This window comes from Zonotrichia albicollis, chromosome 4, assembly GCF_047830755.1.
Source record: "Zonotrichia albicollis isolate bZonAlb1 chromosome 4, bZonAlb1.hap1, whole genome shotgun sequence".
NCBI lineage: Eukaryota > Metazoa > Chordata > Aves > Passeriformes > Passerellidae > Zonotrichia > Zonotrichia albicollis.
Window position 1 is genome coordinate 16,733,071 of NC_133822.1, and position 25,957 is coordinate 16,759,027.

General features: G+C 48.5%; 1 protein-coding gene and 1 long non-coding RNA gene across 6 annotated transcripts in view; one reads left to right on the forward strand and one right to left on the reverse strand.

Annotated features, from left to right (window-relative positions):
• The first annotated feature begins 6 nt into the window (after positions 1-6).
• On the forward strand, positions 7-11,700 carry LOC141728756 (uncharacterized). The gene is made up of 2 exons (XR_012579915.1): positions 7-3,096; positions 6,303-11,700. It is a non-coding gene; the product is annotated as an uncharacterized LOC141728756 (long non-coding RNA).
• Positions 11,701-12,676: 976 nt separating this feature from the next.
• Positions 12,677-25,957, reverse strand: part of IQSEC3 (IQ motif and Sec7 domain ArfGEF 3) — a 92,593-nt gene continuing 79,312 nt past the window's right edge. For 2 of the 5 annotated variants that reach the window (XM_005482689.3, XM_074538946.1), the window contains 9 exons: positions 24,484-24,606; positions 23,693-23,859; positions 21,473-21,612; positions 20,545-20,670; positions 19,355-19,454; positions 16,791-16,952; positions 15,944-16,036; positions 15,496-15,539; positions 12,677-13,285 (listed from right to left, as the gene is read on the reverse strand). In XM_005482689.3, coding sequence (XP_005482746.2) covers positions 12,848-13,285; positions 15,496-15,539; positions 15,944-16,036; positions 16,791-16,952; positions 19,355-19,454; positions 20,545-20,670; positions 21,473-21,612; positions 23,693-23,859; positions 24,484-24,606 — 1,393 coding nt within the window. In that variant the 3' untranslated portion in view covers positions 12,677-12,847. Of the gene's footprint in view, positions 13,286-15,332; positions 15,413-15,495; positions 15,540-15,943; positions 16,037-16,790; positions 16,953-19,354; positions 19,455-20,544; positions 20,671-21,472; positions 21,613-23,692; positions 23,860-24,483; positions 24,607-25,957 lie in introns of all 5 variants that reach the window. The other 3 variants (XM_074538944.1, XM_074538943.1, XM_074538945.1) reach the window with 3 other exon arrangements.

Below are 25,957 nucleotides of genomic sequence, written 5' to 3' on the forward strand. Positions count from 1 at the left end.
GTGACAGATGCGTGATGAGCCTTTGCACAATTGTTCTGCTCTCCAATAGTAGCTTCAGAATGCTGCAGGTTGGCCCTGTGCTGCTTGTCCCTGTGACTCACCAGAGCATGGGGCCAACCTACACCTCACCAGTCTTCCAGCCTGTGGACCAAGAAGTTTTCTGGTGAAAGCTGAGCTCAGACCCCTTTGGGAGAGGATCCCCTGCCAACTCATCAGTGCATCTTGATTAACGTTGCTTCAGAAGTGTAACCAGTCTGTATTTGTGTGCATGGTTCTCAGCAGTTATGGCTGTGGGCATTAAGTGCATGTTTTGTGGTCTCCAACACCCTGGGCTGAGATCACGCCCTGTCCCACCTGTAATTGTTGCAGTGTTTGTGTCAAAAAAATTGCAGCTGTTAAATAGACATGAGGAAATGCTGTATTTTTAGGCTTAGTCTTGTAAAGCCAAAAGCCAAACACTGAAAGCTGCAATCATAGCTCATCACTATTAATCTCAGCCAGTTACAGACATGTCATCTTTCCTTGTCCTTAATTTGTCTGTGCCACTTAGCTCAACATTTCTATTCCAATTTCACCTGTTTTTATGAATTGGGGCACTAAGGAAACCACTCTTTATAAACATGTATGTCCTTAGAGGGGGACATCTGTGCACAGAAAATATGTTTAAGCTCAAAACTTTGCAGTAATTACCCTTACAAGAGACCTGCTTTTGCCTGTGTATCCTGATCCCTTAACCTCCCTTCCCTCAAATGCAGACTGAGGGTTGCACGGGTGGGTAGTGGGCAATGGCCTCAATTTTTGAGTGAGGCCATAAAACCATGGAAGACTTTGTTTCTTCAAACTTCATTGGGACACCTCAGGTCTGAGGAGGAACAAATCAGTGTAAGTGGTAATTTTTTTGTCTCTTGGCCAAAGAGCTTGGTTACTGGCAGAGCTGCTCAAACGTTTCCTCCAGGGGAGTGGAGAAGGAAGGGCACAGAAACCAAAATTCTTTCCCTGGTTGCTGAGGAAATCTCTAAATCCCCAATTCCTGTTTGCTACAATTTTAGCCCAGCATCTCTCTGACCTATGGCCTTGCCTGTGGCACATTGTTCCAGATGTGGCAGCAGGGGCTGCTCATAATAACAATATTTGATGAGATTTAACCATTTGCTCCATTTTCTGCTTGTGACCTTCTCCTCTGCTCTCTCCTACCCTGTTCCTTTTTGTTCTCTTGCCTCAGTCCTTCCCTGGTATCATTTGTCCAGTGGAAATTATCTACCTCAGCTTTATCTTCCTCAGAAGATTATCTTCCTCCTGCTTTCTTAGTTCCACTACTGTAAAATTGCAACTCTCTCTCCTTTCTCTTCTCCTTTCTATTCTTTCCTCATTTTTATCTCTTTCTATTATCACCAGCCTCTCTTCCCTGTTTCTCTCCTGAGCTTTCCTTCCACCCTAGAGCTCCTTCCTGCATGCCTGTGGCTTAGCCTCTCACTGTGTGCATGCTCAACACATGAAAGCTGGAAAGCTGGATCCCAGGATCCCACAGAGGAGCCCAGATTTTCACAGGATCCAGTCCCTAAGAACCAATTTCCACCCCAATATCTAAATTATCATGAAGTTCCAGGTATTTCTCTTCCTCTTTGCACCAGAAAATGCTGTGCCAAGGAATATTATCTCCTGGTATTACTAGAAAGACATTCCAGCCCACATTCCACCAGTGTGCACGGAGCTGTGCCTGTTCTGAAAGGTTTTGTGACCTTTCCTGGTTTTGCACTATGTTATTTCCACCATGAATATTTGGATCTGTGAAGCCTGGCACCCATAACCTTGCAGGTAGGAATTTGCCCTGTCTGATGGACTGATGCCCTTCTCCAGCATTTCAAACTCATCCCATCCTTAGCTGGAAGAGCCTTCCCACCTCCACACACAGGTTTTCATCTAGTGAGAAGTCAGGGGTGTTGATGGACCCTCTTTAGCTGATCCCACACCTCTGAAATGCCACTGTGGATGGGTCTGTCAAAGCAGCCATATCTGTTCACTGACTGCAGGAACTGCTTCTGTCCTGTTCCCCCCACATCTGCTGACCACCCCTCTGCTCCTCATTCCTTCTGACTCACCCAGAAGAGAGGATACATGGCCAGGGTGTGGATTGCTCTCCTCTCCTCACTGCTGTAGTTCAGAAGGGGATTGTGCTCCCCTGTGCTCATGTACAGCACTCCTGCCTTTTCTCTGTCCCCTCACCTGCCCACCACAGGCAGCTGCTTGAAATAATCCTTTATGAAATCTCTTAATTCTAAGAAGCTATTTAGGGACCTGTGTTCAAATCCCTCTGAAATCCTCTTTTTCCTGAGGCCTGCAAAATATAAAATAAATGCCCCTGCCCCCATCCTCTGCTGCAGCAGGGGGTGACACGGGCCATGGGAAAGGCAGGACTGTTCTTCTGCTGCTCAAGGGCTGCTTCCCCTGGAGACCCAGGTGAGATCCTCTCCCCTGGGAGAGGGGAGCTCTTGCTGCTGCTGTTCTAGCAGATGTGTTCCAGCAGCTGGCAGCTGGTTACAAAACCCTTGTGCCATGTCCATGGCAGGATGTGGTGCTGTGTGGCACTGGAAGGCTTTGGCTGGCCAGCCACTGTGCGGCTTGTAGTCTCTCCACAGCTCTATTAAATGGTGTGCTGAGAGGAGTTGTGTTGTGCCTTTAAAGCTGGTGTCATTCTGGATGAACACTTTGTCCTTATCCATTGACTCTTCCAGGGGGCCTCTCTCAGGACTGGAGGATCCTGGCTGTGGTTTGTGGTGATGGCCAGATGGGGAGGGGTCTGCATCACTGCTGGGATATACCCACTGTGGTTTGGCTTTACTGAGGGTACAGCTCTCACCAAGCACCGCCTGCCTTCTTCAGCAGCTGAGACCACAGGCACAGTGCCCAGCTCTGGGTGTCTACTGGAGGCCACATGGTGTGCCCATAAAACACAGCAAGGATGGATGGGGTGCATCCCACACCCCCACTGCAGCCCTGGATGATGGAATGCTGCCACAGGCCCTGACAAGTGTGTGCCCATCATCCCTGTGATGCCATCAGCCGGGAAGTGTCCGTGTCTGGAGAAGCTCAGGAGAGGTTAGTGCTCCCCGTGCTGATACCTGACAGCCCTGATGTGATGGAGATGCCTCCTGACAGCCTGGCATGATGCCACTGTGCTGCCAGGAGAGTGGCACCAGCATTCACTGCAGCTCCAGGGACCAGCCATGGGCCCTCATGGGGTGGCACGTGTCCCCAGCACAGCTCCTGGGGACAAGCAGCCCTCACCCCCACAGCCCTGTGCAGAGAGCTCATGGAGGGATTTATCCTGGGCAGTTGAGGTATTTCTGCTCCCAGATGAAGAAAACAACTCATGAGGAAGGGGCTTGTCTGAATCCCTGCTGTGATGGTATAGGGAGCAGGCTCAGAGTCCCACAGCAGAACACAGGGGCAGTGCTGGGGGGCACTGCTGCCTGATCCCTGCATCTCCCACAGCCCCAGGGCCCACTGGCAGAGCAGGGCATGGTGGCACAGCTGGATGTTTTTCTCCCTTTGAAGGCTGTGTGGCTTGGAGAAGGCTCTTGGCCAGTTTGTATTGCATCATGCTGTTCAGGAAAATACAAATATCCCTGCACTGACCCCATAAAGAAAAGCACTGCTAGTTTTGTGCTGACCCAGATCCAGAAAAAACCTGCTCTATTTTATCTTTCCAGATAAAAGGCTCTATGGTGTAAACTCATCCCTTGCCATCAACCAAAGAGCACTGCCCACTGCTCAGCAGCTCTGGCACAGACCTGGGGGTACAGCAGCCCCAGGGTGACCAGGGCAGGACATGGTGGCACTGTGCCCCTGTCTCAGCACACAGGCAGTGCCAGCTCCCTGCCCTGCTCTCTGCCATCCTCAGGGAGCCCGTGTTCCTTCTGGACACAGTTTGCTGCTGTCTGAGTGCTCCTGCCACCCTGTTTTCTGTGCATCCCCCTCCAGCACATGCCAGACACGCCTTTAAAAATAACTCCTAGGTGTGAAGGAGGGCAAGAGATGGAGGGGGATGAAGAGAGACAACATCCCCGTTTGCCTCTCCCCGCCCTGCTGGTGGCGTCGCACTGTCCCGGCCAAGCAGCCGCCCGTGACACAAATGTGACACAAAGGCTTTGATGTGATTTTGAAGCGCATTTGGTCCTGCAGGGGGGAGAGAGAGAGCTGACATCTCTGCTCCCTCTCTGCACTTACTGCAAATGAAGGGATTAGGAGTTATAATCCAAGATTCTTATTTTAAAGCGGCTTTCCAGCTCTGTGAGGGGAACTTGAGCGTGGTGCTCCTGGGGGAGGCGGTGGCAGAGCAGCTGTCACAGCCCGGTCACCGCAGCTGCCGAGGCTCGGTGGCGCTGGGGTGCTCCAGACCGTGGGAGAGGCGTTTCTGCAGGGAAAGGGAGTTGGTGTACAGGGGCTCTGCAAACCAGGGTGCAGGGGATATCCCACCACCAGGAACTCGCATTGGCACCAGGGAGTGCACCCAAGCACCCTGTAGGTACCACTGTCAGGTTGCACCTGGATTTACAGGGGTTCCCAGATGTTTTGAGCTCTGAAAAGAAGCTTTTTCTCAAAGAAAGGGCTCTTCCTTTGGGAATGGAGGGCAGGTCTGTATTAGCCAGCACTTTAAATGGGATTTATCCAGGTGGGCAGCCCAGCCCCTCTGAGAGCATCCCAGCCATTGCCTGGGGACCATGTGCACCCAGCCCGGTGGGCACTGCCAGGATAACCCCAAGGCATCCCTGGCAGCACCTTCCAGCTGTGGGGACTCCTCTGCCAAGCAGAGCCTGGGGATCTGAGGGGTCTCTCAGCTGCTGCCAATCCCCTGTGGCAGCATCTGCTCTTGGGATGCTGAGTGCCAAATTGCACCAGCCCAAAGCACCTGCAGCCCTCGGGAAGCTTCTGTCCCACACTGCCAGTGGTGTCTGCTCTGGAGAAATTCACTGATCTTTCTCCTTTTGTATTTTTTGACTCTTTCTCTTTCTTCCCACTGCATTCATGGCAGACCTGTGTAAAATGTTAGCAAACTGCTGGTTTTTTTCATTTGCATCTCTGCAGCCTTTCCCTCTGCTAATTATTATAGCCATGCCTCTTCTAGGGCGAGTTGACAGATGGCTGGGGTTTTATCTTTGAACAAGCTATTTAAATAGGGCTCTGGCTTTTGCCTTGCACATTTCTTTCCTGGCTGCATGTCCTGAGCTGCTGAATGGGTTGTCCTTTTCACTAGGGATGACAGAAGGTGTGAGTTGAGACTGAAGGCTGAGGTCAGATCCCAGGAGATGGGTTCTTTCCTTTCCTTTTAGAAAGGGAAGATCATTCTGCCCTGCTTCATGTGGCCTCATAGAGTGCTGTGGTTTGGATTTAGCATGAGAATAATGTTGATAACACCCTGATGTTTCAGTTATTGCTAAGTAGTGCTTACCCTTAATTAAGGGTCCTATTCTCTGCCAGTGAGGAGAGGCACAAGAAGCTGGGAGGGAGTGTGGCCAGGACAGCTGATCTGAACTGGCCAAAGGGATATTCCAGGCCGTAGCACTTCATATTCCATGCATAAACTGGGGGGAGTTGGCTGGGGGCTGCTGGGCATGGGCTGGGCATTGGTCAGTAAGTGGTGAACAATTGCATTGTGCATCTTTCCCTCATTTTCATATTTATTATTATTATTATTATTGTTGCTGTCATTTTTATTAAACAATTCTTATCTCAACCCACAAGTTTTACCTTTTTCTGGTCTCATCCCTATTCCACCAAGGGTGGAAGGGGAAGAGAGGGAGCAGCTGCAAGCTACTTAGTTGCTGGCTGGGATTAATCCACAAGATAAAGAAAATGTCAAAGTCAAGCCTTCCATAATGGGAGGGAATAGAAAGGTGTACATAGAATATCAGGATGAGTATATATCACTCTAAGTGTTTTTACTGCCACAGCCTTGGTCCTACACTCCTGTGGAAGAAGATCCTTCTGTTCCCTGTGTTGTTTCTTGTTTGTTTGTTTGTTTGTAATGAACTTGATATTGTTTGGGACACCCTACCTTAATGAAGAGGAAGGATTAGGAAGACAGGATTCTTGTTTTCAAAACATTCATTGATAACTGTGCCACACTGTAAGATCCCAAGGCTGGAGCATGGGTGCTGTATAAAATATGATCTTGCCCTACATACCTAAGAACATTCTCAGCTCATGGATTGTATGGCTTAAGATAGAAAACAACTCCTCATCCAGCTTTTAACCTCTGCTGCACTCATTAGCTCTTTAACCTCTTTTAACCTCTGTTACAGAAAAGTTGCTTCAAGACCCACCAAGTGTGGCAGAGCTCCTAAACTGGTTAAATCCCAGAGCCCTGCTAACCATGCCTGATCATCCTTGAGACACCTGCTTATTTCCAGGCACCTTTCCCAGGCAGGCAGGTACATGTGTATGACTCCAGGCTGCTGAATTAAGGATGTGGGCAGTGACTTTAGAGGGGCACCTCTTCCCCAGCAGCTGGTGATGACAACAAACCCCAGTCTGACTCTGATCAGCTGTGGAGAAGACAGCAGGCTGTGAAGAGCTGAGTTCAGAGGTGAGTCTGCATTTTGCTTGGCAGGGGTGGATTGAGCCCACCTACAGCAAAGCATTTGAGGGATGTGCTTTGTAAAAGCCCATCTGAAAAGTTTCAGAGAAAAATTGCATCTCAAGATTCTCTGTGGAAAAGAGCAGTGTATTTTGATCCATTCCAACCACAGTATGTACCAGTTATTGCACATAATGGATGCTGTATAGATATAACAGGGTACAGATGCACTGTGACAATTGTGGTATTTGCTTTTTGGGTTGTAATCCTCTATACCAGCACTACCTATATATGTCTACAGAGTATCCTCCTATATATGTCTACAGAGTATCCTCCCCAGAGACACTTGCCATCTTCTGATCAATAACAGTATCTGTACATTGGAGCAAGTGAGGAGTGTTTCACATATAGACAATCTGTTTTTATTGCTTTCATCTTCACTTTACAGCCAGCTGTGTGATCTGAACATCAGCCAGGAACTTTAATAATCTTCTGTTTAAAAACATCTTAGAAAATGCCTGTTTGGGATGGGCTGATTTTTAATATATCCATGGCACACAAAAACATAAATGGAAGCCTCTGAATCCCTGGGAAATATTCTGTCTGTTTCTGGGAGGGATTTCTGTCCTCCCAAGTATTTCATGGTGGGCCTGGGGATCCAAGGGATTCTTTGAAGCCAGCAAAGAATTTGCAACCCATGGGCAGGGTTTTTTTAGCAGGTGCAATGTGAATCCAGCATCACTGGATCCAGCTGCAGAGATGGAGTTGCCTTCCCCCACTCCTTGCAGAGGAGAGCTCGCTTTGTGTGCACGTGCTTGATTCTCCCTCACAGGTCAGCTTCATTAACCTCGGGGTTATGCTTTGTGTAAATATGCACTTAGATCTGATCTGCACAGGAAATGTGATTTTCCTTACGTGTCTCCCATCCAAATGTTCCCCAAGCCTGCGTGGCTGGTGAGATGTGCTGCAATGGTGATGCTCAGCAAAGCAGTCCTGCTCAGGCAGTTCATGCTGTTGTCCAGCACGTACAGTGTTGTCCAGCACGTACTGTGGATGTACCTCCATGCTCTCTGAGGTGCATTCCTGCGTGCTGTGAGTGCTGCCCCACGGTGTGTGCTGCTCTCTGAGGTGCATTCCTGTGTGCTGTGAGCGCTGCCCCACAGTGTGTGTGCTGCTCTCTGAGGTGCATTCCTGTGTGCCCACACGTCCCACAGCACACAGGCAGCAGTGAGTGCTCTGCAAGGCTATGTGAGCCTCCCTCCCCAGAGGTGCAGCCTGCACAGCCAAGAGCATCCAGCATCCAGCACTGAGCTGTGGCACAGAAGGGCTCTGCCTTCCCCCTCACCGTTTTCCTCTCCACCTCCCTGCAGGGGTGAATTTCACAGTTAAGTTGCCACCTCCTGAACAAGTTTATTGCTTCCTGTTTTCCCCTGGATCTGATCCTCAGAGAGCCTGAGCACTGAGCTGGCTCCTGCTGCTTTTGACAAGAAAACAGCAGTAGCTGGGGCAGGCTGCCCCCGGGGCCAGCAGGAGGCCAGGATGCCCAGCACTCCATGGAGCACCCTTGGTGTGTGCTTGTGTGCCCGGAGCCCAGGGACACCAGGGGCTGAGGCAAAGAAGACATTGGAGCACAAGTGACATTATCTCAATATAATTTCTAAAACTCTATTGATCGAACAGATAAAATACCTCTGATCTATTTTTTGTTATTTTTGTTACAAAATATTAGCCATTTGGACTCTTTTGCTAGGTGTGACCACACCACTTTACCCAAAGGAAGCTTTTGTTGGTGATATTTACAGCAGGAGACAGGTACAGACAGACAGGTGCTTTCAAGAGCCTACGCATAGGTAACACTTCTGTTGTTAGATTTTAAAAAGACACATTCAGATGGGGTTGTGACTAGTGTTGAAGAGCTGGGTGACTTCAAAGCTGCTGTCCCAGGCGTGGCTGCGAACGAGAGGGCAGGACAAGGACAGCTCTAGCTCACAAAACACTGCCAGTAGTCCCTGGAGCCTACACTAGCACAGTGAGGCAGCTGGTGGAGTGGGAGACGGGGGGAGTTTGCTCAGCAACTTGTGTTTCAAAGCAGAGGCTCTGGCAAGCAGCAGCATCCTTGGTTTAGGACTCAGATTGGTTTTGGAAACCTCAGAAATATGTGCACATAGTTGCAGGTTGAGCCTTCTGAGAAACAGGTAACAAAACTCAAAGCCTTATGGCTTGGAGGCCCGCAAATGCATCCAAATCTGGTGGTACCTTTCAATATGAGTGTTGATGAAATTTGAATTGTGGACCATACCCTCACCTTTCATTTACAGGAAAGAGAGAAAATGTGAACAGTGGGATGCTTTGAAAGCCTTGTGAAAGCACTGAGTGTTGCTAACCCAGCAGCCAAGACTGGCATTAAAAATTACTGTGGCAGCAGAAAAGCACTGCATAAAACGCAAATTGTTTGCAAGGCTCAACTCTCCTGTCACATTTTCCCATCCCTTTGCTACTGGTGCAAAGAGATTCATTTCACTGGGCCTGCACCAGCATGAGCAAGCATCAGGATGGAGCCTGATATAACCCAGCTCAGTCTCTCCTGCTGCCCAGCAAAGACTTCTCATTTGGCCACTGACTACCCAACACTCACTGCAGAACACTTTTCACAAGGTTTCTCTTTTCTCTCTCCCCCCCACTCCTTTTTAATGCAGAAGGGCATGAATTTGGCAGCAAAAAGACACTGGTTCATTTGGGTTGAGCTAATCTCTGCAGCAGCTCCCTGCCTGACTCCTCCACCTGAAAGATTGTGCTAGGTTCATGATCAGAATCCCTGCTGTCAAGAGCTGGTGATTTTTCTTTGGGCTGGTCCCTCCAGGTGGGCTGTGGTGCACGTTTTGTCCTTCATTGGGCTGTCACTGAGGTGTCCCTGTCAGTCTGTGTGTCTGTGTGCAAGGGTGGCTGCTCACAGCTGCAGGGCTACACCGAGCCTGTGTGTCTGGCTGGCATGTGGGAGGACTGCAGGAGCAGACAAAACAATAGATCAGATGAGATGCAGATATGTTTTAAAGTGCTTGTCATCCTTTGAACCAACCTTCAAAAAAAAAAGAAACAAATCTGTATTTTGGAGTGAAGTCCGAAGGGCTCAGCTCCATGGTGGAATTTTGACCAACCTGTTCCATGACAACCTGGAACAGAGCAGTTTTATGCCTCTCCAGCCAAACCCAACAGAAGATGTGGTAGCCAGCAGGCCAGAAGACAGCAAGAGTTATCTACATTTGCTTCTCTGTCCAAAGCTCAAGGCCAGCAGCAGCCTTTGCTAGGTCAGGAAAACAGAACCAGCTTGCCCTGAGAGAACACTTTGCCTCAGGTACCTCAGCACTTCAGTTCACTCACTTCTACCCTGCATCCAGCATAGAGAAGGGAGTCTCAAGCAGCTTCCTTCTTTCTTCTTTAGATCCTTGTAGCTCTCCCAATCAATTATTAAAACAGCAAACATCTTGTGTAGGAACTTCGTAGGCATTATTATAAATATTTTATCTAAAAAAATTATTTCCTCAAGTATCTTAAGGTTTTTTGCTGTTGTCACTTTGTGTTAAATGTCAAGTAAAATCTAATTTATTTATTTTAACACACACACAGAGCTTCATTGGCACACTGCACTCTGGAAAAAAAACCTGAACTAGTACTGCCATTCCTCTCAGACAGTGAAATAATTACAGGGCAGGGGGGACAGTGCCACTGCCTCCTGCACACCCATTCCACTGCAGCAGTGAGCAAAACCAGCAGCAGCCACACACTGCATGACCAGAAATGGCAGATGGCACACATGCTTTCTTGGGAAGTATGGGCAGCTCAGAAGAGGCTGTGGCTGCTGTGAGGCAGCAGGCTGTCACCCCGGAGGGAGTCAGCAGCAGCCCAGGCCAGCTGTGCCTCACAGCTGGCTGGGGATGAGGGGCTGAGCCCTGGCCAGGGGTGAGGACCTCTCCCAGCACCCAGTTCAGGATGCAGAGCATCCCAACTGCCCTGGGGGGATGGCTAGGAGAAAGCTTCTCTGCTCTGGAGGGACACTGGGCTTCTAGTCAGGGTTTTCTTACAATCTTTTCTGTCATTTGCTTCTGCAGTCTTCCCTGGGGCTCTGCTTGTGGGCTCCCAGTTGGTACATTTGCTATTGCAGATAGAAGTGCAGCCTGGTGCCCAGCTGAGCAAACAGGTCAGAGCTCTTGGCACAGCTGGGTCCATGGGTCATGCTCAGACTGAGGGGCCCTGGCAGTGAGCAGGCTCCTGCCCTGCAGGGCTGGCTAAGTGCAGGAGACCTGTCACCCCAGCCCCTGTCTGCTTCCCTAACTCCAGCTGGGCTTCTGCCCACGTCAGATGTGTGAGCCCTCTCCCTGAACATTCCAGCACAGCCAGGAAGCATCCAGGGAGCACTGAGGGAGCCAAGCGCATCCCTGATGCACTGCCAGTGGCTTCTTTCACTGGCAATGGCCCCAGAGATCAGCACACTGGCACAATCCCTAAGGAAATTGCTGTGTGGCTTTTACCCCACAAGGTTAAAAAAGTTTTCTGCATCTGTCATTGCTGTCCCCCTTGTCCTGACATTTTGCACATCCCCACCACTGGCAATAGCTCCTGCCATTCCTCACCCTACCATTGCATCATCAGCACCCAGCGCTCATGTCTCAGCCTTGCATGGGGAGGAAGAGCATTTCTGTCTTTCCCTCATAACATAAAATAAAAATAAAGGCCCTAAAAGGCATTCTGTCCTATTTTAGAATCCTAAAGTTGATCTTCTTAAACCTCGAAGGGAGATGGAATGAGTGACTGAGACCAAAGCCTTTAAGCTAATTAATACCTTCCCCTCCCTACTGCACAGATTTTTTTTTCTAAAAATACATCCACAGCCCATTTTTAAAGCTGTCTTCCTTCACATCAATGTCCCCAATAAAGCAGAGGAACTGAGCTGTCATCTCTATCTCAGGATCTGCCCCTCCTCTCACTTTGAAGCTGGGATAGAGAGGGAGAGAGAAGAGGTCTTGGAGTCTGGTATCTGAGCAGCTTTCCCATAGGAAGGGCTGATGGAAGTTAGAATATAGGGGTAAGAGATAACAGGCAAGAGATACAGATGGGACCTCACATGAGTGGTCTCCAAAAAATCCCTTCCCTCTAACACAGGTGGAAGAGCCCAAGTGAATGGAACACCCACCCCAAAAGGTGAACAGAACACTCAGCTTTGCTTTCAGAGTACAAAAATGCAAGTGGGCAGGAAACACAAAACCAGCCAGAAGAAGGAAAGCAGAGGTGGGTCTGTTTTAGAGAAGACAATCTCCTGTGTGTGTGGGGGTGTGTGTATGTGTGTGTGTTGAGGTGGGAGGGCACCTCTTGGTGCTGTCTCTTTGGAAAAGCACTCATCCATTCATTCCAGGAAGATCCCTGGACTGAAGCCCTCCCTCCTGCCCCCTCAGAACTGCTTGGTGTTTCCTTAGTAAGCATGCTCATACATATGCTACCATACAGGTGTATTTACACGTGGTCAGGTCTGCTAGGTCTCAGCAGAGGTCTCTGGTACAATGCTCCAACATAACAACAGAAAAAGTTTTGGTGTTCAGTGAGGCCATCTCTGTGTACTTGTACTGCAGCTCAGGACAGTCTCTCCTCCTCTCAAGCTCTCTTCCACTCGTGCACTCCTTCCTTTGGAGCCGGTTGCTGCAAGGAGATAAAACCTGGAGAGCGATGAGGAGGAAGCGTGGCAAGTGGTGCAAGTTCTCACTCCAGCTTAGCAGGTGGCAGTGATGGTGGCAGGGAGAACTCCACCCCCAGGAATGCCCCAAGGTGAGGCACATGTGAGTCCATTTCTCTGTGAGGTTGGCAAAATTTCAGGGTGGGTACGAACCTGTGGCCAGGTAAATGCAGGGCAGGGAAGGAAGTTGAGGAGTAGGAAACGGAAGACACGGTGCCTAGAAAGCAGCAGGTCATCAAGCCTCTGAGGATCAGGGCAGCAAAGTGCTACATGGGGAGCACACGAGCACAGAGGCCAGCGGGGCTGGCAGGGTGTGAGGATGTGTGAGCATGTAGGCTGGCAGTTTCTACAGATGGCTCCTCACAAATAGCATCATCTTGAGGGGACACGGGGTAAGAGTTAGGTCAGTTGGCTTTTTTTTTTTTCTTTTGTTCTCATTTTACTAAAAAATAAATCACAAACTAGATCTCTGTAGGCAGAAAGGGTCCCTGGGAGGTGCTGGGGAAGGGGAGCCAGGAAGTCTGTGCTGTTTGGTGCTGGTGCTATGGCTACACGAGGCTGCGTGAGCCACTGGAATACCTGCGCCTCTGAAGCAGCGAGCTGGGGGGGCAGTACTGGTGGGGGTGGTTGTAGGGAGGGGGTGGGGGTGGCAGGGGGGGCTGATGGACCAGCTTCATGGGGGTCCCAGGGAGCCCACTGCCCACACCGCGCCACGGCGTGGAGGTGCACGAGTCGGAGGTGACGTAGCGCGTCAGAGTCTGGTTGAGGGCCGGCTCCATCCGAGCGAGGCACGGCTTGTCCAGGACAATGACTTTGACAATCTGCTGGCACTGTACAAGTGTCCCCGCCGAGGCGGGGTGCGAGGGCACCAGTGCTGTCTCCAGCTGCTCCCGTGGCATGTTAAGACGCATGCTGGGCTGCATTCCACTCTCGGGCCCCAGGGCGGAGTTGTGCTGGTACGTTTGAAGCCTGTTGTGAATTGACACCTAGTTTAGAAACAGCCAAAGAAGCATTAAATGTTACAAGACTTTTCCCATCCACTGCTACTGGCTGCCCTGAACCCCCGCCACCGGACGGCCTCACATGCATTCAACCCTCCCTCCTCCAGAAATCCAGAATAGGTACGACCCTGGCTGCACAGCCCCCCTCAACAGCCCCATTGTCCCCATCCAGCCTAAGTGTCCCTGTCCTTTCCATCAGGTCAAAGGCAGCAGAGCCGGCGTTCCCAATGCAGTGCAGCTTTGATTAGCAAACAGCACAGGGAACACAAATCGATTCCAAGAGTGGAAGTGTCTGTGAATTCTCATGGAAATGAACAGCCCTCGAGGCCATGACTTTGCCCCCGGCAGCGAAAAGGAGAGGGGCACCAGGCCACAAGGTTTCAGATAATCGAGGCTGTACGTTTCAGCAATGACAGCAGCTGAGTCTGAGATAGAGAGCGACAGAGAAACTCAAGCCTTTCCCAGCTCCCTGCCTTTCTAAGTAGGAAGGTGCACCACATGACTGGCTAATCTGTTTACAAAGGAAAAAGCAGAAACCTGACATAGTCTAGCAAATGGCAGCTCCCTCTGCTCCATTTGATGGTTTGCCAGTAAAAGGAAATGATTTTCAAAAGAAAAAAAGAAAAAAAATGCCCATCTAGCTCATACAATGATAAAAGAAATTCATGATGAAATGGCAGCAGATTAGATAATCTCAGAGAAATGGAAATGCTCCTCTGCTGGCAGAGTAATACTTGGTCAGCTGAAAGCAGGTAGGGAAGCAGGAGGTCATCAGGGTTTCCACATCGAGGTGCTGATAATGGAATCAAATAAGGGAGCTCACTGAGACCAGTCTGAAAAGGATGCTGGTCTGGATGGGAAGTCCCTAGCAGGAGAAGTGCAGCAGGGGAATAATGCTTCCCAAATGATGGATGATGTTCTAGTTCCTCCTGGCAAGGCCATGGGCTGATGGAGACCCCAAGACAGAGCTAAGTTGCTGGCTTAAAACAGAATGTCAGTCAAGTGACCAGCCCTGGGTGGGAAACAAGTGCTCTCAGGTTGGCACCTCCAGCCAGGCAGGGGTACAGGTGGGACAGTGGGGCTGCCCTGAGGCTCTGGCAGAGGCAGCAGCTGCACCAGCAACTGGGAAGGAGAAGCTGTGAAGTGACCAAGCTGCCCACCATGCTGGAGCAAGGATGAGCTCTCTGTCCCTATCCAGACATGGAGGTTGCTCAGACTCACAACACAGCAGGACACAATATTGTGTCAATATTTATTCAGGTGTTGGAACATCCCACATGAAAAACTGGTTGCTGGGCCATGAAGTGCCAATGACATTAGGATACATGGAAGCTGTTCTACACAGGGAGACACTTCTCCCAACAGGAATAGGAAACTGGCTGGCAGAGGCACCTTTCCCAGGAAGGAAAAGGTGTCTGCAGAGAAATATGGTGCTCTCCAGGGAAAAGAAGCAGCACCTACTCCCCACAGAGAAGCTGAATTCTTTAAGTGAATATATGTTGACAAGAGGGGAAAGAACTACCCTGGAAAAGGGAAGGTTCAGGACGATGGAGATATTTCAGACAGAGAGAGAGTAGGAAGGAGTTGATAAGATTTTCAGTGTGAAGATTGCATTTTCCTGTTTCCTCACAGGCAGTGAGAGTATGGGTATACGTGAAGAAACAGGCAACCCACTGGATGCTAGACATTCCTGCAAAGATAGATGTACACAGGACAGCCAAGCTCCCTGCCTAGGAAGGTGAAGCTCTAAGGAAGGTCTGGTGTACAAAGGCCATGCTTAATCCCCTTCAGGGGGATGGAGAGACAGAGCTGCAGAGATAGTGCAGGAAAGCTGGGCTGTGGGGAATTTGCATGTGATGCTGCATGGAGTTAGCATGTCAGGGAAGTCCTTAGTGGGGCTTTCAATCTCCCCAGAAGCAGTGGGGTGGGTTAGTCTACAGCGTTTGGGAGCTTGGTCCATGAAGGATGTTACAGTTATAGAAACGGATTGAAAATGCTTTGAAGTTTAGTTTGGATTTGAAAGTTGTATTACCCGTCCTAGCAGTAACTTTTAATTGTATCTCTGGAAATTGGTAAAATTGTCAGTCTGGCTGGGGAGGCATTGATTAAAACCTGAGAAAAGAAACAACAGAGAATGTGAGAAGTGCTGAAGTGAGAGAGAATTACTTACCTCAGCTGCTCTGCACTCTACTTACCTCCACTGTGCTGTCCGAGACCTTCTCCCCCAAATCCTTCTTGCCTTTGAAATAAAACAAAATATCTCACTCGTGAGATTGGCCCCTCTAGTCAAGAGCTGGCCCTCATACTGTGGGCTGGAGAGTTAAAGGGAGATGTGCAAGGCCAATCCAGACCCTCTTGCTTAGTGGGATAAGTTTTATCAGTTCAGGGAAGAAAATTGGGCCAGGTTCTTCAGAAGTTACCCATGATCTGTCAGTAACAGCTCTTTACCAGGTATTACAGCTACAGACTGGGTAATGAGACTTCAGGGGTTTTTCTAGGGCATTTGAAGAAAGTATATGCTCTATATTTCCACTATTTGGCCAAGGCTAAAGGACACAAAAGTTCTCACAGGAACCAGTGAGAACACATTTGTAAAGGCAGTACTTCTATACCAAAAAAAGTTGGGTGCTGGTGCCCTCTTACCTGTTGGAGAGCCTTGCTTAGACTGCAGCTCCATCTGGGCTCCATTGGTCCTTAAGGAGAGAGTCTTTGTCCCTTGCTGTTTCTCCAGTTCCCCTGCAAAACAGACATTTGGAAATGAATGAGGGGTGGGATGGAAGGAAGGTCACCAGCATACTGAAGGAACAAAATGGGAAGTCAGCAAGGAGAATTAATGCAAGGAAATCACAAGTGAGTGTCAAAAAGAGAGAGAGGAACAGCCAAGAAAAAACAGAAACTGGAAAGGATATGATATATGAAGAAACTTATATATCTCTATAGGACCTTCTACAAATGACCTACATTATACAGGATTGGTTGGTGCTGCAGAGAGGGGACCACTGCAGCTGAGCTACTGTGGCTCATCAGTCTGTACATGGAAAGGCCATCAAAGGCTACATGGGCATCTTGTCTGTGTAAGGCCATGGAGTGACCTTGCCCTCAGGACAGTGACTGCTTGCCCTCAGGACAACTCTGTTAAAGGTACAGATCTACCCCAGCTATTTACAGGTCATATTTGCATAGTCAAAGGAGTATGGGACAGAAAAGAATCTCTTGGGTGTGACAGTCTAAGCTTCCCTATTCCAGGCTGCTGTACCACACTCCCTGCCTCACAAGCATTTTAAGGAGTTAAGTCCTTCCATTTCTCCTGCTGGCCAGTGGTCACAGAGTGCTTTTTCATCCTGTCAGTGAACCCAGGAACAGCCTGTGCAGACTTGTGCTGCTCATCCTCTTTGTTCCTGTTCCTGAAGAACATTTCCTTTCCCCTTTTTGCTTGTAGTCCCATGCAGTGTGATGGCATTGGAGTGGGAATTGTATGAGAGACCCTTACATTCAATTCGTATCTGTTCCAGTTCTGTCACTTCTGCTATTGACTCTTTGAGGTCTTCCACAAACTTCTGCATTTCCTCAGCACCCAGAGCACAGAAGTGTAGTACCTGTTTTTTCTCTGAGCCTGAAACTGGAGTCACCAGTGTAATGCCATGGGGGTAATCTGAAAAAAGATGTGCCAACAAAATAAAGAGGTGTTAGGCATTCTTGATGGAGTAGTTGGTTGTTTTGGTACATCTGAAGGACAGAGAGTTTTCAATGGAATGGCACACCCAGAGTTTGTCACACTGCCAACTGTGGGGACCTGCAGCACTGCAGCCCTCCAAGGGAACAGAAGGACCAAGCTGCAGCAGCAAGACAAGTGTCACCAGCACCACAGCGCTGCCAAAACCAGAGAACTCCAGCTCTTAGTCACTTTTAGTGCAGCACTGGGCCTAGGAACCTGGGCACAGAGGTAAGACTGTAAAGCCTTTCTCAATCTGTGGAAGAATAAACAGTGTTTGTGAGGCCAACAGCACTTTTTCTCCTGTGGGAGATGCAGCAGGAGAGATTGTCTTCTGGGGTTAGAGCCACTGCATCCACAGTGGCAGAATTTGTCCCCAGTCTCTCCTGAGAACACTGGAGGGGTGTTGGCACAGTGTGGATGGGGAGCTCATTGCACTCTGCAGAGAGAATGGTAAAGGCGTGTATTTGAGGTCTCTGCTTAGTGCTCCTCACAGGCAAAACACACAGAAATGTAAATAAGGGGCTATTCCCAGAGAGTGAAAATAAACAGCATAAAGTCTTATGCTTTAAAGATTAGGTTTGTGTGCAGGGAGGTGATGACTGGATATTCAGCCAACAGAATCAGGAGAACACAACAATGCAGAGAACTTGCCACAGTTCTGACTAGACTTCCTCTGTCATTTGCTCAATGGCTGGTAGTTTCAATCTCTTTCCTCCTTTCCTTTCACATTCCACTAAATTTAATTTCTGTCTTCCCCTGTCCTGCTTTCACTTCTCCTCCAATGCTCCTACATCTGCCTGCCTTCCATGGGCAGCCTTTTTTTATTAGCCTTTCCCAAACAAGCCAAGGCCTAAGCTGTTATTTTTCAGCCAGCCCTCTGCTCCCCCTGTTTGCGTGCCAAGCTCTTTTCCCACTTTGTCTCTCTCATTTGTTCAGATCACAAGATCTTTGTGACATTTGCTTTACTGTCTCTGCAGGGGATACACAACAGGGCACTTTTGCCAGAAGATTTGGGCATTCCCAGGATGGTCATGCCACCCCTGAAAGCTGATGCCAACTGTGATGGTGCCTCCTGGGATGCTCAGGTATGAATGGCCCTTAGCTCACAGGGATGTGGGAGCCTCTGCCTGCTGCAGAGAAGGGTGTTGGGAGAGTGACTCAGGCTGCCAGTAGAGTAGAGGAGAGATAGAAAAAACTTAGTAAAGCCACAGCGCTGCTACATTTTGCCTTCCTTGCAGCATGTTCTCCAAAAATGGAGAGCACTGTGATCCCAGGGGATTGTGCCCCTGATCCCAGGGGCATCAGCCCTGCTAGCCTGGGAGTGCTGTGCTGCCCCTGTGCCTGTGCCAGCAGGAATCCTGCCTGTTTCTGCAACTCCTGCACAGCACAACCAGCCCCAATCATGACACATCATGGCTCCATTCCCAGACCATCAAGGTCAGGCTGACTAGGGCTGGCCTCCTGCCATGCTTTGGTGGGTACTGTTCCAAGGGCTCTGCCTCTGCCTTGAGAAGCTCTCAGCACAGCATGGCACAGTGCAGGGAGGTGGCAGCAGCACCTCTGCCAGCATCAAAGGCAGCAGTGGGGGCTGTGACTTTGGCCATGAGGGGAGAGGGGCTTAAGCTGGCAGCAGCAGTTTTGTAAATAAGATTCTGCACCAACAACTGGCTTCTGGGAGCTCAGTGGGATGGATATGGGGATTGTTTCCCCCAGTCTTCACCACTGGTGTTGCCACCATAACAGGCCAGATCCTTCAATGAGGCCCTTCTGCAGATGCTCAGACCTAGGAGAGATACCAGGAGCTTCTTCTCATCACAGTGTACCCAAAGAGTCATCTCCTTGGCACAAGCCTCGGTTTTCTCTCCTCCACTTTTAACACTGACAGAATCTCTCTCCTAATGCAAACTCACACAGCCCCCTCCCTGTTGGGAATTTAGCTGCTAGAAAATGGAAAAGTACAAAACCATGGCTAATTCCAAGTCCTGCACCTGCACAGATAGCAGTGTCCTTGGGCCTAGCTGTGGTAGGATAACAAACAGTGAAAGAGACATGAGAAAAGAGAGATGTAACCCCTAAGGAATGAGGAAGAGTTGATAGTATAGTTTAACCAATAGATTGCTTAGCTTACAGAATATTCATAAGCTTATTACTCGCTGTATAAGTGTGTGATGCTCTCTTCAATAAACGGAATTTGCTTATCACTCATATTGAGTGTCTGAGTCTCCCCTCTCCGACAATGGCTCGACCCCGAAAAAGGCCCACATTTTCTCTGTGACACCTTCCTCCTTCTCCTTTTCCCTGCCAAACCCCTCCAGGAAACCCAGGAGCACTGGACTTACACTCATTCTCAAAGAGATGGAACTGCATCCCTAGCAGGCCGACTGACTTGCAGAATGTGTATGTTGAGGAGCTTTTCTTCTTGGGGCAGAGCTTGAGGATCTGTTGGGGGGAGAGAAGCATCATTGGTGCTGGAGAGCAGTGAGGCAGGAACAATACAAATGGCTCAAGGCAAAAAAGCTCTGGAAAGTGTACATGGGAGCAGTGTTTGCTGAGTGACTGGATCTTTGCAGGAGAGCTGCCTGGAATGCTGCACTTGTAACAGCAATTCTGGAATCCTGCAGGCATCGCCCTGGGCCCACTCAGCTCTCTCCCAGAGTGCTTGATCACCACATTTTGACTTTGAAAGGGGAATTTTCTTCACCAAGGAACAGATCAAAAGGCAAAGGCAAGCCTGTCATGAATACCTTAGAGCTGGGAACAAGAGTGTATGAAAATGCTGTGCTGCCCTTGTACCTCAGCACTTATGGACTTTGTGCCTCCAGTTCTTATGGATCTGGTTTATCCCACGGAGTGGAGGGATAGCAGGGATCAGACCCTCTCCCCAAGTTCATAACTGTGCAGAGGAATAGCTGGGTAAAACTCTTAACTTCTCCTTCTACAAAAGGGTTTGGGTTTAGCCTTGCATCTGCTGCCGCCACAGTTTTACTTCACCATTAAATTCAGCAAGCTTCCATTTTGTTTGGCCTCCTTCCAGTCTCAATGTAGCTCTGCTCTCCTGTACCCGCATAATTCCATTGCTGGGGCAGGACACTCTGCACATTTGGGGATCTGAGAAGTACTATCTAGTCTGCTACAGCCTTTTCCATGTTAGAAAGCAGTGATTTTAACGTGTCTGGCAGGAAAGATTTAAAGGGCACGAGAGGGCTCTGTGTACTGCAGTAGAAATAGACAAAGAAATGAACCTCCCTTTCATGAAATGAACCTCCCTGCTGGCAAAGGCATGAGAGAGAGCAATAACATTGCTTGGATGGCTGTGGGATGTGACAGTTTTGGGTTTTTTTTACTGAAGTTCTAGATTTAGTAGGTTTTTAACGGTGAAGGGTCCAGAACTGCGTCTTACAATGTTGCTGAACTGGGAGCTGCTCTCAGAACAGAGGGAAAATGGATATTGTGGGCTGGTTTCAGACTTCCTTAGAGAAACCAGAGCAGGTTTTATTACTGCAGTGCCTAATTGCCAAGGCACACTCACCACCAGCAGGTCATTGAAGAGGAAGACTTCCCTTTGGTGAGCTGCCTGCTTCTGCACTTTGTTGACGTCGGTCACCTCGAAGAGGCGGCTGCAGCACACCAGCCGGCGGTGGGGCACCGACAGCACCTGCAGGGAGCACACAGGGCAGGCAGGGCCTCAAGGAGGGGCCACTGAGGGTGTCCCCCACCCTGAGGCTGCACAGCCCTGTCCAGTGGCACAATTCCACCCACTCTGCCGAGACAAATCACCTCCCACCACCACTCCTTGCCATCAATTTTCCTGCCGCTGCAGTAACAGAGAAAGCCTTTGTGATCTGGGTCAATCAGAGGGCAGACTAAATGCAACTTTCTCACTCACACATCCTATCTCTGGCTTCCAATCCTTGGGTCACTGCTCATCCTTTCTCACCCCACAGGTTTCCTGGGCTTTGAGAAATCATTCTGCTTTATTTTGGATAACAGTATGTATGTTCTTGCACTACAGACTGATAACTGCCAAAGAAGATGTCTGTACTTTGGGCATCTCTTAACCCCAGCAATTCTTAGGGAACTCATTAGAGGCAGACAGATAAAATTGTTTTCTATCACTATCTCTATCACATCCTTAAAAGGTCTGAAAGTGTGAAACACTGCAGAGCTATCAGCTGAGCCAGGCAGGACCTGCAGTAAAATTCATGGGCAAACAATTACAGCACTAGATACTGTAAATTCTGGCCAAGGAGATCGCTCAAAATTAGGAAAGAATGAGAGAGCAGGAAATAAAGAATTTGGAAAAAAAGGAGTAGAGACCAAAAAAAGGGAGTAGAGACAACAAAAAAATTGTAGAGACAAGCAAGGGAAGTATTACATAAGAGAAGAAAGGCATAGAGGAAAAACGCAGAAAAGAGGGCAGGGAGAGGGGTGGGGGACAGAGGGTTCTGGGTGCTCACCGTTTTCATTCCAACTATGGACTTCTCCACTTTGGTGACATAAGTGACATGGTCCTCATTAGACTTTAGCTCTTTCTGCTGGATCCTCTCATAGATCCCCACCACCAGCTCCCGAGGGATGTCAGCACCGTCGTCCACCCCTGCCAAGCACAGAAAATGTTGGACAGGCCAGCCAGAGAGAGAAGAAAAGGGAAGAACCAGTGGTCCCTGGCAGGTCACTGCTGCCTCTGCACTGTGCAGTGCTGGGAAGTGAAGGGGAATAGCAATACTTCACTTTAGGCTGTCTCCTTTGTTCCTCTAATGCATCTAATGCACCAGCAGGAGAGACTGACATCTCTAAGGCCAATGCAGTTGATTTCATTATTCCATTGCTCTGCATGGTGGCTGCTTTCCATGTGTTCCCTAAGGTTTTATAGCCACAATTTCACATTCATTTATCTTGGGCCGCTCAGCAGTAACCCCTGCATTGATTTTGTATCATCAGAAGTGCTAGATGTGGGAAAGGCCTATGATGGGATTCAGCAGCTCTTGCTGCCAATGCAAGCATCATCTCTCCTTGTCTGCTTAGTGACCTGCACCATTTTCCTTCTGTGTTGTCTCCTAGGAATAATGCTTTCCTGCTATTCTGTTTGTGGTATCTCTGCCTTGACCCTGCCCCTTTCCTCTTTTACATCTCCTTAGATAATTCTCCAGATTTTGCTGTCTGACCCTTCAGAGCCTGGCAGAAAAGGTTTTTTTCACCCTTCCCTGAGGCAAACACTGAAAACCAAGTTTCCAGTCCTTCTCCAAACTGAATTCCTCCAGTCATTTAATATTGATTTTTCTCTTCATTCCCTGCAGCTCCCTGGTCTGAGCTGTACTATCCTGAGTGATGCAGGTGAGGACCTGCTGAGAAATGGAAAGGCATTGAGATTTGTCCTGCTCCCTTACCTACATCCTTGCAAATGTATCCCAAATAACAATTCCAAAACAGGCTGCTGAAGCTGCATTGGCCTGCAGGTGAGTCTGGATTGAAGTGTGTCTGCCTGGTTGTGATGGGGTCACATTCACTTGCTCTGATGAGTTGGGGTGTGTTGCACACTGGAGATGAGTGACCCTCATGCTGATTTAATTCCTTGTGGTGTGAACTGACAGCTTTTAAGGCAACTCTAACATTAAAAAACCTCCCTCTTTTGTTAGTGCTATCAATTGTAATGCTAAAGTGGGTGATGGCAGGTAGCAGACCCATTCAGTATCTGTGGAATTCACTTGAAAGAGGGCCTCAGTGTCACATTATACCAGTCTGAACCAGGTGACAAATTGTGGAAGGTGTGGGAGGCTCAGATGACACTTTCTGAACAGAAATCAGGACAAAGAAACAAGTCAAAGGAACCCAGAAAAATGCAAAATCTTCAGAAAAGACAGGAATTTATGCTGGAAAAACTTTGAGGGAGCTTTATATGAATTGCAGATGTGCAGTAAGAGAAACTTGGAAAATGGCTGACCTAGGATGACCTAGGAATGAATATGGCTGGGAAATTAGACAATAATTTGTCTAGACATGATGTCAAAAAGGCCAAACAATACTGAGCTGAGTTAGTAGATCTGAAAATAAGAACAAGGCAGTAGCTCTATATATGAGTATGTTGTGACCACATCTAAAAAAGTGCGTTTAACAATATATTACCAGGATGGAAAAGACTGACCTTGAAAATAGAAGAAAATTGATTTGGGGGACTGATGTATCAGAAATTGCAAAGAAAAAATATATGCATGAACTCTGTCACGCCTACAGTTACTATAAGTAATTGCAGGCAATTAAGAAGGGAAAGATTTAGCCTGAATAAAAGGAAAATGTGTTCATATATTCAAAGCAGCAAGTAGGGCTTGTTTAGCACAACCCAGCAGGATCTAAGAAGCATGGAGCTGAACAATAGCAAAATGTAATACAATGGACTGTTTCCAAGAAATGAGATATCTTAAAAGATGAAGCCATCTCTCAAAGGAAAATGGTTGGTTTCTGAGAAGGCTGGACATCTTTCTGAAGAAAACAAAGTTAATTAGAATTTCCCTTCCCCAGCACCCTAGAAGGCATCTCAAAGGGCCTTCTATGTCTGGCTCACAGGCAAGCAGCAGAAGACCTGGGGAAAGGCAGTTCCACTAGGTTTTTCCTGCCTTCATCTAGGCAGAATTTAGAAAAGCAAGAGGGCAAAAAAAGAAAAATCAAGGCAGGACCCTCACCTCTCAGATTGCGAATGAAGTCCTCCAGCATCATCTTCCTGTCAGGCTTGATATTGGGGCTGTACATGTCTGTGTTCAGGAGGATGATTGCAAAGGCCAAGATGAAGATGGTGTCCGGGTTGTGGAACTGCTGGACCACATCTGGGTTGCACATGCAGTACCTCTGGCTGCAGCAGGAGGGATGCACACACTCAGCATGGAACATGGGAGCCCTCTGCTCCAGCTGGGAGATGGTTTACCACAAGGAGATCACATTCCTTTCACCCCACCTCTCACACATAAGAGAAGAAATCCACTGCTCTCTGAAGGCAAATTTCCCCACCAATGGCTGAAGTAGGCCACTGAAACTTCAGCCTTCTTGTCCTCAGGACCAAAAAAGCAAGTGAGGCTGGAGTGGGCTGCTCAGAGTGTGTCATACACAAGTGGTGTGTGCTCCAGCCTGCCTTGCTCAGCACTCCTCTGGATGCACCAAAGGAGAGCCAAGCAGCCCTGCAAGCTCCTCTGCTTCTCTTCCTGTGAGTCACCAGTGAACAGGGAATCCCTTGCTGGAAGCCACGTCAGGACTGGCCTCCCCCTGGCCCCTGCTACCCTTCATGCCACTGAGGCTCTGACAAGGCCACAGCTGTGACGCAGCACAGAGGACTCCATCCCTCAGGAGCCCCTCCATGATCCCCCTTTCTGGGAGGAAACTCTGCGGACATTTTCTCCATTACTTTTTTTTTTTTTACCTTGTGCTGTGTTCCCTGCTTGCCCTGGTTGCAGCAGTGGGACTGCAGGGCTCCTGCTCTTACCTGAAGGCCTCGATGAGCCGCTCCACCTTCTGCGCCTCCCCCTGCACGCGGATGTGGGCCTGGAATTTCCGCAGGGCCTCGTCCAGCTCCATGCCTGAGAAATCCATCTCATCCACCACACAGCTGTGAGAGGGGGACACACAGCCTTCATCAGAACACCCTCCTGTGGATGACACCAGGCAGGCTCCTCCACTGTGGCACTGAGGCCTGGTCCCCAAGGGAAATCCCATGGGAGAGGCCCTGAGACATCGCTGTGGCATCCTGGATCCTGCTTACCACAGGCAGTGATTTCACTGAAGGGATTCCTGCATTCTACAGCTGGTGAGCAATTGTGCTTCACTATATATATATGCGTGTGTGTGTACACCATCATATATACATATCACACTGTCAAAACCCAGGAAATTCTTCTGGCTTCCCTGGAGGACTTGAGCCCCTGCCCAGGGAGCTCAGAGACCTTGGCACAGAGCCCAAGACCCCTGTGCCTTTGATCTTGACCCATGGAGCAAATTACCACCTTTATACAAAGAATTACAAGTCAAGAGAGTTTAAGTAGAATAATGGTTTGTCATGGGGTGAAAAATAGATTTTTGAGGTTTTTAGAATGGGGGCTTGGGGTCCAAAGATGGAGGAATTTGTGCATGCCTTGTCCTTTCTCCTTCTTCTTCCTAGCTTCCATGTTCCGGGTGATGTTGGCACTTTTGGATTGGTTTAAGGTAGAAACTCACTGTCTAGCATAGGTGATAGGTATTGGGAAGTTATTGAAGTTATTGTAGATAATGTACACATAGTTTTTAGTATAAAAAAATAACATTGCCCAGGGGTGGTCAGTGTGCTTCTGTCTGACCTGCTGAACAGACCTCGGCAGGTCAGAGAAAGAATTTTATAGATAAGAAACAATAAACAACCTGAGAAAGAGACCAGAAGAGTCCTTCTTCAACTGCTGGGCTGGGAAAAGAGATTTTCTAACTCATCTTGGGGTCACTCTGATCAGCAGAGATTCTGAGATCACACAATAGACAGCATATACATTCACACGTGCATATACAGAGAATGTATGTGTACATATATATGTATTGATGCTTACCTGTATTTATATAGATATATAAACATCTTTATTGACATAGATATTTAGACATCTGTATCAATATTAATAAGACCAGAATCAGCTCAGAGAAAAAAGGAAATGGAAGCTGTTGTACAGAAATAACATGTAACATTACCTGCTCATCTGGTGTCATTTTGCATTTTGGCGTGATTCACTGCCCATTGGAAATTCATGGCCAATTTAGATACCCCAAGAAGGGCATGACACCTCTCTTATTTCCCACTAAAGCATTCTCATCTTATAAAGGCCCTGCTGTTAGTCTCCAAAACCTATCACTGCAGTACTTGATCTCTGTATTAGTCAAATCATCTACTTGTTCTTTTTCTTACTGCATGATATTTCAGTCACTTGTAATGACAACACCTT